The sequence below is a fragment of the Elephantulus edwardii genome, unplaced genomic scaffold (genome assembly GCF_000299155.1).
Source record: "Elephantulus edwardii isolate Elephantulus edwardi_28Jun2011 unplaced genomic scaffold, EleEdw1.0 scaffold00218, whole genome shotgun sequence".
In the NCBI taxonomy this organism is placed as follows: Eukaryota; Metazoa; Chordata; class Mammalia; order Macroscelidea; family Macroscelididae; genus Elephantulus; species Elephantulus edwardii.
Window position 1 is genome coordinate 432141 of NW_006399968.1, and position 16638 is coordinate 448778.

General features: G+C 39.3%; 2 protein-coding genes across 3 annotated transcripts in view; one reads left to right on the plus strand and one right to left on the minus strand.

Moving 5' to 3' along the window:
- The window catches only part of AIDA (axin interactor, dorsalization associated), a 117566-nt gene extending 108012 nt beyond the window's left edge, over positions 1–9554 (minus strand). The window contains exon 1 of the mRNA XM_006898033.1: positions 9282–9554. Coding sequence (XP_006898095.1) covers positions 9282–9391 — 110 coding nt within the window. The 5' untranslated portion in view covers positions 9392–9554. The remainder of the gene's footprint in view (positions 1–9281) is intronic.
- A 4589-nt stretch (positions 9555–14143) lies between these two features.
- The window catches only part of BROX (BRO1 domain and CAAX motif containing), a 38428-nt gene continuing 35933 nt past the window's right edge, over positions 14144–16638 (plus strand). For both annotated transcript variants that reach the window (XM_006898034.1, XM_006898035.1), the window contains exon 1: positions 14144–14254. In XM_006898034.1, the coding sequence (XP_006898096.1) occupies positions 14154–14254 (101 nt within the window). In that variant the 5' untranslated portion in view covers positions 14144–14153. The remainder of the gene's footprint in view (positions 14255–16638) is intronic.

Consider the following 16638-nt stretch of genomic DNA (forward strand, 5'->3'; position numbering starts at 1 on the left):
TCTATGAGGTGGATTGATTCAGTGACTGGGGTAATCGGGATGGGTGTGTCGGAGGCAATGAGATTGGCACAGGATGGAGTAGGGTTTAGAGCTGTTGTACATAAGGTCGCTATGAATCGCAAATGACTCGACGGCACATAACAACAACAACAACTACTTTTGGATTCTATTGTCCAGGATTTTGCTAAGGATTTTTGAATCTATGTTCATGAGAGATAATAGTTTTCTTTTTTTTTTTGTTGTTGTTGTTGTTATATCTTTGCCTGGTTTTTGTATTAGGGATATGCTAGCTTCATAGAATGACTCTAAAAGTGTTCTTTCTTTTTCTATTTTTTTAAACAAGTAAAATTGGTGATAAATCTTCTCTGAATGTTTGGTATAATTCAAGCCATCTAGTCCAGGATTTTTTTATAGAGTGAGTCCTTTCATGGCCTGTTCAATTTCTTCTTTTGTGATGGGTCTGTTGACGTGTTCTACATCTGTCTATGCCAATCTGGGTAGGGCATGTTTTCCAAACAATGCAGCCATGTCTTCTAGGTTTGCATATATACTGGAGTGTTGTTATTGCTGTTGTTAGGTGCCATCGAGTAGAGTACGATTCATAGGAACCCTATGAACAAAAGATCTGAACCCTTTCTATGATGCACCATCCTCACACTTCCTGACACACAAGAGCCCATTGCAGCAGTCATCATGTCAATCCACCTGGTTGAGGGTCTTCCTCTCCTTTGTCAACCCTCCACGTTTCCTAACATCATGTTCTTCTCCAAGGAATAGCACCCAATATGTCCATGAGGTGACACCTCATCATTCTTGCTTCCAAAGAGCACTGTGGCTGCACCCTCTCTAAGACATATCTGTTCTTTCTACTGGCCATCCATGGGATGTTCAGTGTGCTTCAACACCATAGTTCAAAGGTGTTAATTCTTCTGTCATCCTTATTCACCATCCATCTCTCAGATCCATAGCAAGCAACCCGAAAGTCTATGGCCTGATCATATGCACCTTAATCCTCAAATTGACATGATTACTCCTCAATAATTTAGAGAGGTCCCTAATGACAGATTTTCCAAGTGCAATGTGTCTCCTTATTTCCTGACTGCTTGTACCAAGGGTGTTAATTGTGGATCCAAGCAAGACAAAGCTGTTGACAGTTTCAATCTTTTCTCCATTCATCATGATGCTGCCTATCCATCCAGTGGTAAGAGTATTTGTTTTCTTGATATTGAGACACAATTCATATTGAAGGTTGTATTCCTTGATCTCCCGCAACAGGGGCTTCAAGTCCTCACTACTTTCAGCAAGCAAGATTCTGTCATCTGCATAATGCAGGTTTTTGTTGAATATTCATTCCTTCAATCCTGATGCCACTTTCCTCTTCAATAGAGTTCAGCTTCTCAGATAATTTGCTTAGCATACATACAAAATTCAGGTCTTTCTTTCATAGGGTAGCTATGAGTTGTCTATGACTCAACAGCACTTAACAACAAGAACAGCATAGAGAGAGATCAGTTGGCCTAGTGGACAGAAAGTGATTCTACCAATCCAAAGGTGGGTCATTTTAATCTACAGCCCTCAAGCCTGTTTTTAATTGTTTTTGGTCAAACATTCTTCTAGGTTGTATAGCCCTGGTCTGTCCACTTGTACAGAGGTAACTCATGGTTGCTGTGAAGCTGAACATTGTGACACTGATGTGTCTAATGCAATAATGGTTATCCATGGTGGACAGTGTTTGGTGGAGCTCCCGAATAAAACAAGCTTGGAAGCAGTAATGGCATCCACTTCTGAAATAGCTTGCCTCCAGAAACTCTATAAACTTGGAGAAATGATGAAAGTTATACAAGTGTTCAGGTCTTTCGTTCATAGGATCGCCATGAGTCATCTACAACTCAACAGCACTTAACAACAACATACAGACTGATTAGGTATGGAGAGAGAATACAACCCTGAATACATTCTCTTCTCAGTTTTAAACCATGCAATGTTCCCCTGCTCTGTTCACACAACAGTTTTCTGGCCCAGGTATAGATTTTCACAATTCTGGTATTATCGATTTAATTTCATTTGATTTTGTTGCAATGCCACCCACATAATTTCTTATTTGAGCCATTTGTGTCTTCTAAGATTACCAGTGAACTGACAATCTTATTGACCTGTAAGGAGATCCAGCTACTGGTCTTGTTGACGGTTTGAATTCTTTTTCTATCTTACTGATTTCAGCTCTTGCCTTTATAATTTCCTTTATTTTAGGGGCTGTAGGGTTAGATTGTTGTTCTTTTTCTGATTTGAGGTATTGAGTTAGATCATGAATTTTATTTCTTCCCTTTTTATGTGTTTGCCTATTGCTATGAACTGCCACCTGTGAATGAATGCCTTAGCTGTATCCCAGAGCTTTTGGTATCTTATATTTTCATTATCATTTGTTTCAAGCTGAGTTCCTTTTTTATATCTTCTTAACCCAATCATAATCTCATATATTCCAGTTGTGATTTTATATCAGCTTTAACCTCTCTGTCATTTTTTGGTTTATGGCATTGTGGTCTACAAAGATACTTTGTATTATTTCAGTTTTTTTTTTAATTTAAGACTTTATTTTGTGCTCTAATATATGATCAATTCTGGAAAATGTACCATGCATACTTGAGAAGAAAGTAAATCGACTTAGCTTGATATAGTATCCTGAGTACATCCACATGGTCAAGTTGGCTAACTGTATCGTTTAGATCTTTTCCATCTTTGGTAATTTTCTTTTAAGAGTGGTGTGTTAAAGTCTCCAACCAGTATTGTGGTACTGTTTTGGTTTGGGTTTGTTTTTGTTTTTTTTTCCTCTTCAGTTCTGTTAGCCCTTGTTTTATGTATTTTGCAGGTCTCCATTTGGTGCACAATGCTGACCAAGGTTGTAAGTCTTCTTGATTTTGCCTTTAATCATTACATAATTCCCTTTCTTATATTTTATGATGGTTTTCATTCTGAAGCCTATTATGTCAAAGATTAGTACTGCCACTCCTGCTTTATTTAGAGTCTATCTTTCTCATTTTTCAGATGTGTCTCTTGTAGGCAACAAATTGATGGGCTTTGTTTTTGTTGTTTTTTTTTAAATCCATTCTGCTACTCTTTTTCTCTTGATTGGTCCATTTAATCGATTCACATTAAGCATGATTGCTTATAGGTCATGTTTTATCACTGCCATTTTGTTGTGCTTCTTCTTCTGTTATTTCTGCTTATGATGGTCCATCCAGTTTCCTTTGGTGTCTCTATGTGAAGGAATTCTCTTGGAATTTCCTGTATAGTTGGTTTTGTTTTCACAAATTCCTGCTTTTCTGCAAGTGTTCTAATTTCTCCTTCATATCTGATGAACAGCTTTGCTGGGTACAGGATCTGCAAACAGCTTTTTTTTTCCTTTCAACATTCTGTATATATGTGATCCCACTCTCTTTTTGCTCACTGGGTTTTTCCTCAGAAATCAGGACTTGTAGGGGACTCTCTTTTTCTCATGCAGCTTTTAGTATTCTATCCTTATCTTTGATTTTAAAGAATCTGACTGTGATATGTTTTGATGTTTTTCTTTTGGGCTCTCATCTGTTTGGTGTTCACTAAGCTTTTTAAATGTAGATTTCTCTGTTTTTCATAAGACCCTGGAAGTTTTCTTCTAGTACTCCCTCCATAATTTTCTGAGCGCTCTATCATTCTCATGTTCTGGAATTCCTATCACATGTATGTTGTTCCTTTTATGTTATCCCACATAATTTTAATGTTTTCATTTTCTTTCTTTCATATCTGTGATTTTTCTTCTATATATTCTCATTGAGATTCTTGTCTTTCATCTCACTGATTCTCTGTTCCTTCTCTTCTGTTCTGCTTTTTTTGTCCCTACCACATGTTGGGAGATTTCTGCCATTTAGGACTTGATATTGTGAACTGTACTTTCATGCATTCCTGTTATTTCTAGTACTGTGTTGGCTGACCAAGGTAATATGACTTCTTCATTTAGCCTTTAATCATTACATAGTTCCTTTCCCCTCTGTCTTGTGACTTTAAAATTTTTTTTAACAAAAATTATTTTATTTTTGTACGTGTATGTGTGTACCGTCAAATCAGATCTGACTGGTACAGGAGGAGCTTGCCCCTCCTTCTCCAGCAGAGCATCCGGTGGATTCAAACCACACACCTCTGGGATTGCAGTGCCTCTTCTTGACACTAGGCCACCAGAGCTCACTGACTTTTTTAAATCTTTATACCTCTTTACCTGTAGTTTCAATTCTTTCTTCCATCTTTTGCAGTTTCTTCCATGGTTCATGTTCCTCAGCATCATATTTCTTCTGGCTCCCTGCCTCCAGGGTATTGCTTTTAGTCATAGCTTCCATTCTTTCCTCCATTATTTGCACCTTATTCTTCAGCTGTTCATGTAACTACACTTCAATATATTTCTTGTGGTTCCCTGTCTATAATCCCCTTTAATCTGTACAGTGGAATGACCAGATTCCTCAACCTAAGCAATTTCTATCCAGGGGGTTTTGTAGGCAACTCCCTCACTAGCACTTCAGTGTGCCAGTTGTGGAAGTAAGTCTCTCATCTGATCACATTCCCCTTTCTAAAATTCTATTGTCCTCTTCGATCTGTGGATGTGCCCATGGCAGCCAGGATTCCCCAAAGGAGGCATTTTTCTCCAGGAGAAGGGCCCTTCTTCTCTAGCACCCTGAATGTGGAGGCTCTGGAATTGAGCCTCTCATCTGATTGCTTTCCCCTCTCCTAAAGTCTCCCATCCTCTTTTGCCTATAGTTTGACACAGCCAGGTTCCCCAAATTAAGCAGTTTTGTCCAGAGGGTTTTGTAGACAGCTCCTGCAGTGGCACTTCAGTGTGCCAGCTGTAGAAGTGAGTCTCTCACTGGATTACAGCCCCCCTCTTAAATTCTGTTATCCTCTCTGGTCTGTGGGATGGCTCCACATCATCCAGGATCCCCAAATAGAGGAGGGATTTTCCCAGGGGAGTTGTGGGCCCTCCTCTCTTTTTTTAAGAGTAACACATAGTTGTAATATTTATGGATGCAGACTGTCACATCTTCCTTCCACAAAAAAACTATGGGGGACTGCGGCCATCAACCATTCAGGTAGCAGGTAAATGCTTTAACCACTGTACTATTAGGGCTTCTTTCCTTTAAGTAGCACTGATATAAAACATGATAAAGATGAATAAAAACAAAAATTATTCAGTCTTCAAACTCATTCATTACCTTAACAAATATTTATCATACATCCAACTACTTGATAAATACTTGAGTAATCTTTCGAAATGTCAGTTTCTACATGACTCAGTCATAACTTAAGGATAATATTCCCCCAGGTAGATGAAAAGAGCTTACTCCTAAATTCATCTATTCAGCAAATAGTTACTGGTAACCAAGTACTACTTTGTACACCAATTCTACAGTGAAGAATAAAATAAAGTGTCCCCCTTGAGACTATTCAGCCCTCATTGAGCTTTTAGTCTAGTGGAGTAAGAAGCAGTATACAAATATGTGAAATATATTTTAGAAGGTGATAAGTGCTGTGGGGGGGGGGGGAAGAAACTGAATAGCGATAGGAACCATGACAATAAATATTCTCCCCCTCCTGTTGTCAGCCTGGATTAATCTTTTTTTAAATTTTTTATTAATGATAATTTGATAAACAGTAAATTTTATACTCTTCAATAAAGTAGCTAAGAAGCTCTAGCAGCATAGTGGTAAGAAATTGTGGTGCAAATGCAAAGTTTCATGGCTCAAATCCACTAGCAGCTCAGTGGGAGAGAGATCAGCAATCTCCTATGCCATTTTCTCCTTCTGAAAAGTCACTAGATGGTGAGCTATGGGTCAGTTTTGACTCAACAATACACAAGAACATGGATAGAGTAGTTACAGAATGCCTAGGCTTCAATGAAGAGGTAACATGTGAACCAATTATCTGAAGCAGATGACCAAGCAATCCAGGTAGTGAAGGAAAGATTGCTTTTGATACAGAAAAAGTACAAAAAAAATCATGTCTATGTGGATAGCAGGTGTTGTCCAGTCATTTCAACTCACAGTGATCCCACAGGACCAGCATAGATGAACTGTCTCCTAGGATTTTTAGAATCTGATTTCCATGGAAGCAAATGTCCAGGGTTTTGTTTTGTTTTGTTTTGTTTTACAGAGCTTCTCGGTGGCTTCACCAATCGTTAGGTTGGCAGCAGAAACCTTATCAAGTTGTGTCACTAGGGCACCTTAGGAGATGGTGAGGTAGTACTATTTTCATATTTCAGTAATATCACTTTATAATTATACTAAAATCTTCCATTAAACATTTAGTGTTATCAGGACTGAACTTATCTGAAACATTTTTTTTTAATCTCTAAGCCTAACTGTTGAATGTTGAGATGATTTGAATTGTATATTACAATGGTACAAACATGTGTATTCCTTTACCCATGTAAACTCGTTCTAGCATTTTGTTGTATCACTATAAATATACTCCAGTATGTTGTATCACTATAAAAATATATATCTATACCTATATCGATATCTATATCTGCTGTTTACCCAAGCACAAGTCTCTAGAATTATCCTTCTCACTCTCAATACTCAGTCAGCAACCAAATCTTGTCAACTTCTGTTTTCATCACTATTTTTTTAAAAACTCATAAAAGCCAACCCAACCAACCTCAAGCCCACTGTGCTGGCATCAATTCCAAGTCATAGTCATCCCATATGGCAGAGTGGAAAAATAATAGTTTCCAAGGTTGTAATCTCTATAGAAGTAGATTGGTATACCTTTCTCCTTGGTGTTTGAAACACTGATCTTTTGGTTAGCAAATGGTTAAAATGCTTTTAACCACTGTGCCACTAGGGATCCTTTTCATCATTATAGCAGGCCCAAATGATTTCTGTTGACCATTTCTTTACAAACAGCTAAGTCAAACCAAGGGGACTACTGACCTTAATTTCTGTATATACTAATTTTAAATTCTTGATTTTATATCCTAAGCAGTTTGCATGTTTTAAAAATGTAAGCCAATTAATACAAATGCTGATTCAAATTTGATATTAACTGTTTTTAAAAGAATCAAGAAACTACTCTATATCTTGAAGTAAAAAGGTTAGTACTGATGTTCAGATGTGTTGCACTGGGAAATCTGCTGTCAAGGACTTTTCCAAAATGATAAAGGGCAAGGATGTCAGTTTAAAGACCAAGGTGTGCCTGAGGTAAGCCATGACATTTCCAACTGCTTCCGATGCATCTGAACGTTGGACAATGAATAAGGAAGACCAAAGACAAACTAATGCCTTTGAATTGAGGTACTGGAGAATAGTAATGCATATGCCATGGACCACCAAAAGAATAAACATCTGTCTTGGAAGAAGTGCAACCAGAGGCAATAATAGGAAAATTCATCTCTCACACTTTGGGTATATTGTCATGAGGAGTCAGTCTTTGGAAAAACATCATGCTGGGAAATGTAGAGGGTCAGCAAGAGGGAGAGACTTGCAAGAAGATTGATTGACACAGTGACTGCAACAATATGCTTAAACAAGTTGGAGATCATGCAGATCAACAGCACAGGAATAGAGTAAGGTGCAGATTTGTTGTGCTTAGGATCTTTATGAGTCATGGTTGACTCTGTGGCACCTAATAACAATCGTACTTTCACTCACATGACATTCCAACTAAAGAGCTTGCATATTCAATTGACCTTTGTCATTGCAATAGGACATGGCATTCTTCACTCTCTGTTGAGATGGCTGCTTTTGGATGTCAACAGCTGCTAGTTCCCACACTACTAGTGAGAGGTAGCTTTTTATTTCTGAAGATGCAATTTCAAGTTAACATACAGACTGAATATATATATATACCCAGCTGCTCACCTTCTAACTACATACAGTGTGGAATCTGCCTATCAAGGTATGCTAGGTAAAGCACCACCAAGCACTATGTTGTAGAGATTTGGAATTTAAAAAACAAATAGCAGTTGATTCATATGTCCCAGAGAGCTGCTGTTTTCAAAGCTTTCAGAAATTGCAGGCAACTCCAAGTCTCTGTTAGATAGACAGAGACAATCTAACACATTTAAGTTGTCTTCATCATTACCTTTTTTTAAAAAAAGTAATAATTGTAGACAGAAGACAACAATTTCAAATTTGCAAGTATCAATTCTGCATTCTTTCCAGAAGACAATGTGACCAAAAAAACATTTTTCTCACTCATGTTTCAGGGTCGCTATGAGTCGCAGGCGACTCTACGGCACATAACAACAACAACATCATGTTTCACACTTAACACATCCTCAAACAATAACATTTTAAGCCAGTAATTAATGTTTTGGAGGGTTGGGGAGGGCAAAAAATACCATTTTGGAAGACCGTTCTTATTTTTAGGACCATGTGCAAAAAAATAAAAAGCGCAAGTTTTTATAAGGCAAATCTTGTCTTTTAATAATTAAAAAAAAAATTCCAAAACTTTTGCTTTGTTGCGTCCTCCTCCTTCTTCCCGCCCTTCAGGGAAGCAAGAGAAGGAGTTAGCAAACTGGTACTCAACACATACCCTGTATAATGTATTTATTATACACAGTAAAATAGGAGGGGTCCTGTACATCGTTTTTAATTCACTATTTGCTCTATTTGTTCACATCCTGTCCGGATTACACACAAAGCAACTCTGCTAAAACGTGGGTCAGACTCACAACCTAGCAAATTAACAGTCTCGAAAACGAAACCGAATCTAGATGCATTGAGGACACATGCTCCTCCAAAAAGGGAGATGCGGGGCGCGGGATACTCTTCTCTAGGTTGGAGATGTCCTTGGCTTTTTTCCTGTGTCTTGAGGAGAACCCCTTTGGTCCAGCATTAGGAAAGACAATGACACTCGCAGCAGTCAAGAGAAGCCAGACGCCTCTGGAACTTGGGCTGTGAACCCGTAACTATCTCTCAGGAATTTTAGAAAATAAATGGAGAGGGAGCACGCGGAGAGGCAAAGGAAATGAGATAAGAAAACTGGCTATAAAGTGGGTAAAAGACTAAGTGGGGAACCTGGTAAGAAAAGGGCCTTAGCATAGAACTTGTTGAATGGAACATGGTCCTGAGGAGGGTGATGAAGGCCGAGGGACCACAGAGAGGGGAGTCCCAGTCTCCAGCGCAGCCTCGCTGGGGCTAGAGGGACCTCAGCCCCCTGTGGCCCCACCCTGAGAAGCACTGGCTGCAGATACAGTGAAGAGAGACGCACCAGAAAAAAGGGAGGAGGCCGGCCGGAGCCAGGCGACTTTAGTCACTCACATCTGATACTCGTCTATCGCCTCCACCAGCTGGCCCCAAGAATCGAAGTCGGCGCCTCTCCTCAAGCTGGCGCCCCAGCGCTGCAGCATGCTTCTGGTCACTTCCGACATGACCAATCTCCACCCGTTCCCTCCAGCCACGATTTCCAAGGCTAGGTTCTAGGGCGTCATCCTCCCAGGGGCTAGCCCCGACACTAACAGGGTCAAGAGACAGCGCCGTGGTCACGGCTGCCAGACGCCAAGGAGCCGCCCATTTGCCGCCACAGCCAAACTTGATGGATGCAAAGCGCCCGCCCCGCGGAATCCCGCCCCCACAGCCCCACTCGGAGTTAGGTTGAGACTGCCCCACACAGCTCGCAACCACCTAGGGCGCCGTCTTCTCCGGCCGGGGCTGCCAACTCGTCCTTGCTCACTGAGGAGGAGCCTCCGCAAAAGAGGTGAAACCAGGGCTGAGAAATCAAGAAAGGGCTGGAGAACAGAGTGCTCTGTAGGGGCTGCGGAAACTCGGCAGCCTCCGTTTCACAGCTGCGAGCACTGCTGCCTCATAACTGTCATGGCTGCCGGACTCACGTGATTCAAGCTGGGTTTGCCTGGTTTCCTGTCTATTTAGTTCAGTAGCCACGGTTCTCCCAAGGCCTGCCTTTTCTCCTTTGTGAGTTCAAGAATTCTTCCTGAAGAGACTGCTGCATGGACTTTGAGAAATCTCGTAAGTATGTCATTAGTTGGTCATTTCCCTGATTTAGTCCTACCTGGTGTACCCTGGTTACCGGTATCCATAGGACTGAAACCAAGATGTTTGCTCCAGCTGTCTTGAAATGCAAATAAGAGAAAATCTACATTGACTCTGAATCAACTACATATTGACTACTAAAACTGCCAAATTTTTCGGTAGTTTAAAATCTGATTTAACAGTTGCCTACGTGGTCCTCCTGGGTTGATGGTATTAGCTTTCGACAGAAATGTCTGTTCAGTAAGTGGGGAGAGGTTCTTGTGTAGGTGCCTGCGCTGAGCTACCACCTAGGACAGTACTTGGGCATTGGGACCGGAAGTGGCTTGAAGATAAACAGGAAGTGAGCGCTCAGGTAGGTCTCTTGGTCTTTTCCGGGCATTTGGAGTAAGTACCCAAGTGACCCGTCAGACTCTTCTTGTGGAAGGGAATCCCGTATCTCGATTCTCATGTTTCTCGATGACTCTAGAAGTACCCTTGTACCTGTGTCGGATGGGCGTGTCGTTTTTGGAATTTCTAGAATTAGAGTGGTGCAGAGTCTCCCAAAGAGAAAAAGTAGACGGGGCAGAGAATGCAGTACTTAGTCCCTTGCTTTTTCATTTTAAAGTTGTACAAAAATTTTAATTTCATGTCATCTTTTGCCCACGAAGTGGGTGCTCCCTTAATAAGAACTATAAGTAAAATTTTGCTTTTATAAAATCAAATACTTACACGTATGTTTGAGTAGATAATGTATTGGTTTACTTTAGGTTGATTAGGATGATTTGTAATTTTTTTTTTAGTATAGAACTTGTATAGTTTCAATTTTGCACATGTCCATTTACTGCTTTCAGGTTGAGTTCACGTTGTGACCCTGTAGGACAGAGAAGAATACCATGGGGTTTCCAAGCCCCTTGCCACGTGTTTCTCCCACAGAAAGGCTGGCACACCATTTGGTAATGCATTCAGAGCCTTTCAACCACCTTCTCACTAGGGCCTCTTGGATACACTGCATTTTGTATACGTATCTGGTGCTCTCAAACCCATTTTTATTGTAAATAAATAAAGGATGTGCTTAAAATAGATATTTTATTAGAATGGTCATCACAGGGTATGCAATAAGTCAGTTGACATGTTTGTATAATGCTTTTAGGTTAAATAAACTCTCCAAATTTCATCTTTATTCGTTGCTGAACTCAATTACCATGTTTAGATCTGCAGTTGACCTTCCTTTATTCCTGCATTACCTATCTCAGGGACTTTTAGACAAGTGACATATTGCTCCTTTTCAATCTTAAAATGTGTCTTAGGATGGTTGGCATTTCACTTGTTAAGTGACATCAAGTCAACTATGCCTCATAGTGTCCCTATGAAGAACAGATTTGAACCTTGCTATCCTCACCATCTCTGATATGTTAATGGCCATTGTTACATTTGATGTACCTTTTCAATTAGGTAGTTTTCAGATATTTAAGATTATTGAACAGAGTGATTCAAATAGGCTTTTTAATTTATTAAAGGTGTTATTTTTATTATGAAAAATACTGATTCTTTTAGCTATTTATGAAAAATCCATTTATTATAAAATAAAAGGTATAATTAATCAATAATCATCAACAGTATAATGCAGGAAATGGAATTCATTTAAAGACTGTCTTTAACTATCTTCAGTCGTCTACTAGATGGTTGCCATTTGATCCCATTTTGGAAGTTAACATTCATCTTATCCTGTTCCCCTCTCACAACTGTTCAATCAAAATCTAGTACTTCTCAAAAATATAATCTGGAGAACACCAGCATGAACATCTTTTACAACTATGTTAAAAATGTAGAATCTCAGACCCCACTTCAGACTGTTGAATTAGAGTTTCTATTGTAGCAGGAACTCCTAGATGATTTGTATATAAAGTTTCAAAATCATTAGTAAATATTACCATTATATTTACTAGCCAGTTGCTACTGTTTTTGTTATGTGCCCTCAAGTAAAACTCTGAACCCTGCGCAATCCTGAGCCAACTTGACTGACTACAACAAACCTAGCCTCCATTATTCCAGTCACTGAGCCAATACATCTTATCGAGGATCTTCCCCTCCTGTGCTGTCCCTCCATCCACAGTGACCCTCTCCAAGGACTGGTCGGTCGGTCCCTCCTTGCAACATGCCCAAAGTATGTCAGACGGAGCTTCAGAATCCTTACCTCCAAGGAACTTCCTGGTTTCACCCTCTCCTGGATGAACTTGTTCTCCTAGCAGTCCATGGTATATTCAGTACTCCTTTCCAGCTCCACAGCTCGAAGGCATCAACTCTCCTTCTATCGTTCCATTATTATTGCGATGATTATGGTCAAATGCTTTGTGTTTATTTGGCTTCTTTTTCTTAGACTTGATCTAAGTATGAGATAGTCAGTGGCCTTCATGATGACCTCATAGGTATCTAAGACTGTGCTTTATAGCTGTTTCCCTTGATGAATTTTTAGAGTAGATTGTCCAGCCATTCTTTTGTGGCACCTTTGGATAGACATGGAAGCTGAACATTTTAACCATCTGTACACCCAGTAACTCCTGGTCTATACTAAAATCCCTTTACTGTCAAGTTCTAATTCATAATGAATTCTAAGATTTTAGGACTGTCCCTGTACAGTTTCCAAAGCTGTAACCCTAGCATAGGCAGACTGCCACATCTTTTTTCTGAGAAGCAGCACATGTGTTTGAACCACCATCCTTTCAGTTGGCAACCAAGCACTTAAGCAGGGAACTGAAGGCTTCTGATCTAAATATATACCCACTGCTGTCAAGTCGATTCGAGCTCATAATGTGACCCTCTACAAGGTTTCTGAGGCTGTAAATCTTGACAGGAAGAAACTACCTGTGTTTCTTTCTTGGAAGGACTGGTGAATTCCATCAGCCAACCTGTAGGTTAGCAGTGAAACAGATAATCAGCTACTGCCACCATGGTTCCTTAAAAAAAAGTCTTCAAACTCATGGCTGTTGAGTTGGAATCCATTCATTACTAACCCTCCAGAGGGTTTTCTAAAGTGCAAATTGCATGAAGATTGCCCAGCTTTTTCTCCCACTGAGTCACTAGTAGAAATGAACTGCCAAGAGGAAATTCACTGGAGGGTCAGCTATAGGTTGACATGGTGGTTTCCAGCTCGACAATGAGATTGAGAATTTGTGTTTTTTTTCCTAAAGAGGTTCCGTCTCACATACTTTGGGCACGTGGCCAGGAGGGACCAGTCCTTAGAGATAAACATCATGCTTGGAAGGGTGGAAGGACAGTGTAGGAGAGGAAGACCCAGGATGAGATGATTGACTAAGTGACTGGAGAAATGGGATTAAACCTGTCAAAGATGATGAGATTGGCTCAGGAAAGGGCAGGTTTCAAAACTAGTGTAGTGTACTTGGGTCGCTATGAGTTGCAGGTGACTGGCACATACCAACCACAACAGACAAAGAGCATTAGTGACAGTAGTTGGTTAACCTGTTTCACCACTAACCTAAAGATTGGCCTGTAGCATACCAAAGCAATTTCATATAGACTACACCAGCAGAGCTTCCTTACATATTATTGTTGTTCTATGCCCTTTAGTTTGAACTGACTCATTGCTCAACTTCCAGTAGGTTTTCCAAGACAATAAGTTTCAGGAGGCAATTGCTCATTTTTCTCTTACAGCTGGTAGATGTGAACTGCTTGGATTTGGACTAGCAGTGCAACTCCTTACCACTAAGCCACCAGAGTTCCGTCCTTTACATTTTGTTGTTGTTATTTATTGCTGTTGGGTCAAACACGACTTATAGCAACCCTATGTACAAAAGACCTGAAACCTTTCTATAACTTTTTCATCATTTCTTAAAGTTCATAGAGTTTCCAGTGGTATGTTGTTTAGGAAGTGGATGCCACTCCTGCTTTCAAAATAGAGCACCCAAAATATAGATTAAATGGGCAACTAATAAAAAGAAAATTTTCTTGTGACATTGAAGTATTTTAGTTATAACTGAAGTATTAGACATTTGATACTGTATATGCACACATAATATTACACACAGAAATGCATATATAAAAACAATTTGTTTTTTGCCCTAAGTAAATATTTTTGTATTGTTCATCCTTCATTAAATATTTTAACTTTTGTCTTTTTCTTTTGTGTATAGAAGACATTTAAGGAAAATGACTCATTGGTTTCATAGGAACCCATTAAAAGCCACAGCTCCTGTATCTTTTAACTACTATGGTGTAGTCATGGGTCCTGCTGCTTCAAAAGCTTGCAGGTAAGTGTCATTCTCAAATATTGATTGAATCAGGGTCTTCTAGGCAGTGTAGAAATACGTTACACACTGTATCTAGCCTTAGATTTTTTTTTTAAGAATTTATAAATGATATATAGCTAGAATCTATATTCTTTAAACCTTAGTAGTCATGTAAGCCAAGGTTTTTATGTTCATATCATTAAACTGAATCTCAAACTAAAGCAATTACAATAAGAGTTAAGTATATTACAGCAGTATATGAGATGTCACAAAGTAATACATGCATACTGTTATTTGGCCCAGTAGGAAATTCATAGAGTTCAGAGCTAAGAGGTCCTTGTAACCTTGAATGACTTTGAGTGTGTCCATATAGGAAGAAGAACTTGAACTGATGTTTAATTAAATTGTATGACTTTGATGAGAGCTTGACAAACTTACCCCATAGATTTGGTCCACTCACTGTATTAATAAACAGGCGACTTCCTTAATTTACATGATCTCTGTAATTGCCTTTTGTTGCTTTCCACTGGAATAGCAAAGTTGAGTAGTATCATGATAGCTGTTGTTTCCTGTTTAGTCTTTTTTACTATCTAGCCCTTTATAGATCTTGTTTTAGATTGTATGAAGAAAAAAATCCTTACGTCCTTTGTTCTAAAGATGGTAGGTAGAAGATTTGGCCAGAGCCAAGAAGATTTTTATTCTGAGAAGTTGAAATAAGTTCATTCTAGTTGAGAGACAGAACCTAGATGATCAGAAAATTGGTAGCACCAAAGGAAAATCAGAAGAGTTTCTACCTTTTGAGGAAAGAAGTGGTTGGTGGAAAAAAAGGGGGAAACTGCTGTTTTAATGAGCTAGAGAAGAAATATTTTGGACTTCATGAACTATGTAGTCTGTAGACAGTTCTTTTCCTTTATTTTACAACTCTTTAAACCATTTTAGTTTGAAGGCAGTACAAAGGTTATGGGTCATATAAAAGCCAGCTGCAGAGTATAGGTTAAGTGGGCTTGATCTAGATTCCTGGAAGCCAGTCCCGGTCTAGCTGCAATCTGTAACATGGAACAAGCTCCTTCTTCGACCCTAGTTATTCATCTATAAACTGAATGACATGAATTACACTTTCAAGGTACATTTTTCCCTGTTCAAAACTTTTGCATTCTAGTCACCCATTATTATTAATGCATCTTCATTGATTTCTGGCTGCAAAAGTTGGTTGAAAGCATCTATTTCCTCCTCTTTGGCTCTGTTTTTAGTGCATATATTTGAATGATAGAGGTCTTCCCTGGACTTTTCTGTATGTGTATGAATATTATCCTGTCACTCAAAACCTTGTATTTCAAGATGTATCAAGAAAAGACTTTTTGATTTTGAAAGCAACCCCATTTTTCCTCAACTTTTCATCTTCAGTGTAGTAGATCATGTGATCATCTGATTCAAAAGATTCCATGCCAACCCATCTCATTTCTCCAATACTTAGTATGTCAATATTAATACTTTCCATTTCTTTCTTAACAATGTCCAATTTTCCTACATTCATGCTTCTCGCATTCCACATTGCCATCACAAATTGTGCTTACAACTGTTCCTCCTCCTTTGCATTTCCAAATTTGAGAGCTGAGCCTCAATTATGATATCTGCTAGTCTACTTGAAGTGTGCTCTATTGTAGATACGGTTTTTGAAGCCTGCTATTTTAGAAATGGATGGCCAGTCCTTCTTCTTAGTCTGTCTTGATTGGAATGCTGAGCTTGAGAACAGTATCTGACAGACAAGCATTTTACAGAAAGCAGATGAAAGACATTTGCCCATTATAGAAGCAAGCAATAGGCTTAGTGTCATGTACCTTCCTTCCACTATTGGCACATGTGTTTTGACCCATCCTTTTCCCAGCTACTCGACCAGCATTCTCTTCCACTCCTACCTTTTCCATTCAATACCTCCATCCCTCTAGCCAACCCTTGATATGATGCTCAGGTCTCAGTTCAAGTCTGTCATGCCTAAAGCTTTGTGCTGCTGCTGTCTCATGCTGTTGCCAGTCTCTTAAGTTTAGGAGGCTCTATGTGCAAATCCCATGTACCAGATTTACGGAAGGATTGCTATCTAAGAGAGTTCTAAGGAAAAGTGTTTACCCCTGAGCTTCTGCACTGACTTCTTGTGACTTAGTGCCTTTTCTCTTTCTTTTGCAGCATGATGCTGTCAAACTAGGATGATTTCTCAGGGGAGGGTAATGACTCCTTTACATTTTGTATGCCAGTGTTGTTTCTAAAACTAGTGATACAGAATCAGTAGTCAGAAAACATACTGGAAATAGAAAGGAGGAGGAACAGTTGTAAGCAGACCCTAGTGATTGGAACATGGAATGTGAGAGCCATGAATGTAGGAAAATTAGAAATTGTTAAGAAAGAAATGG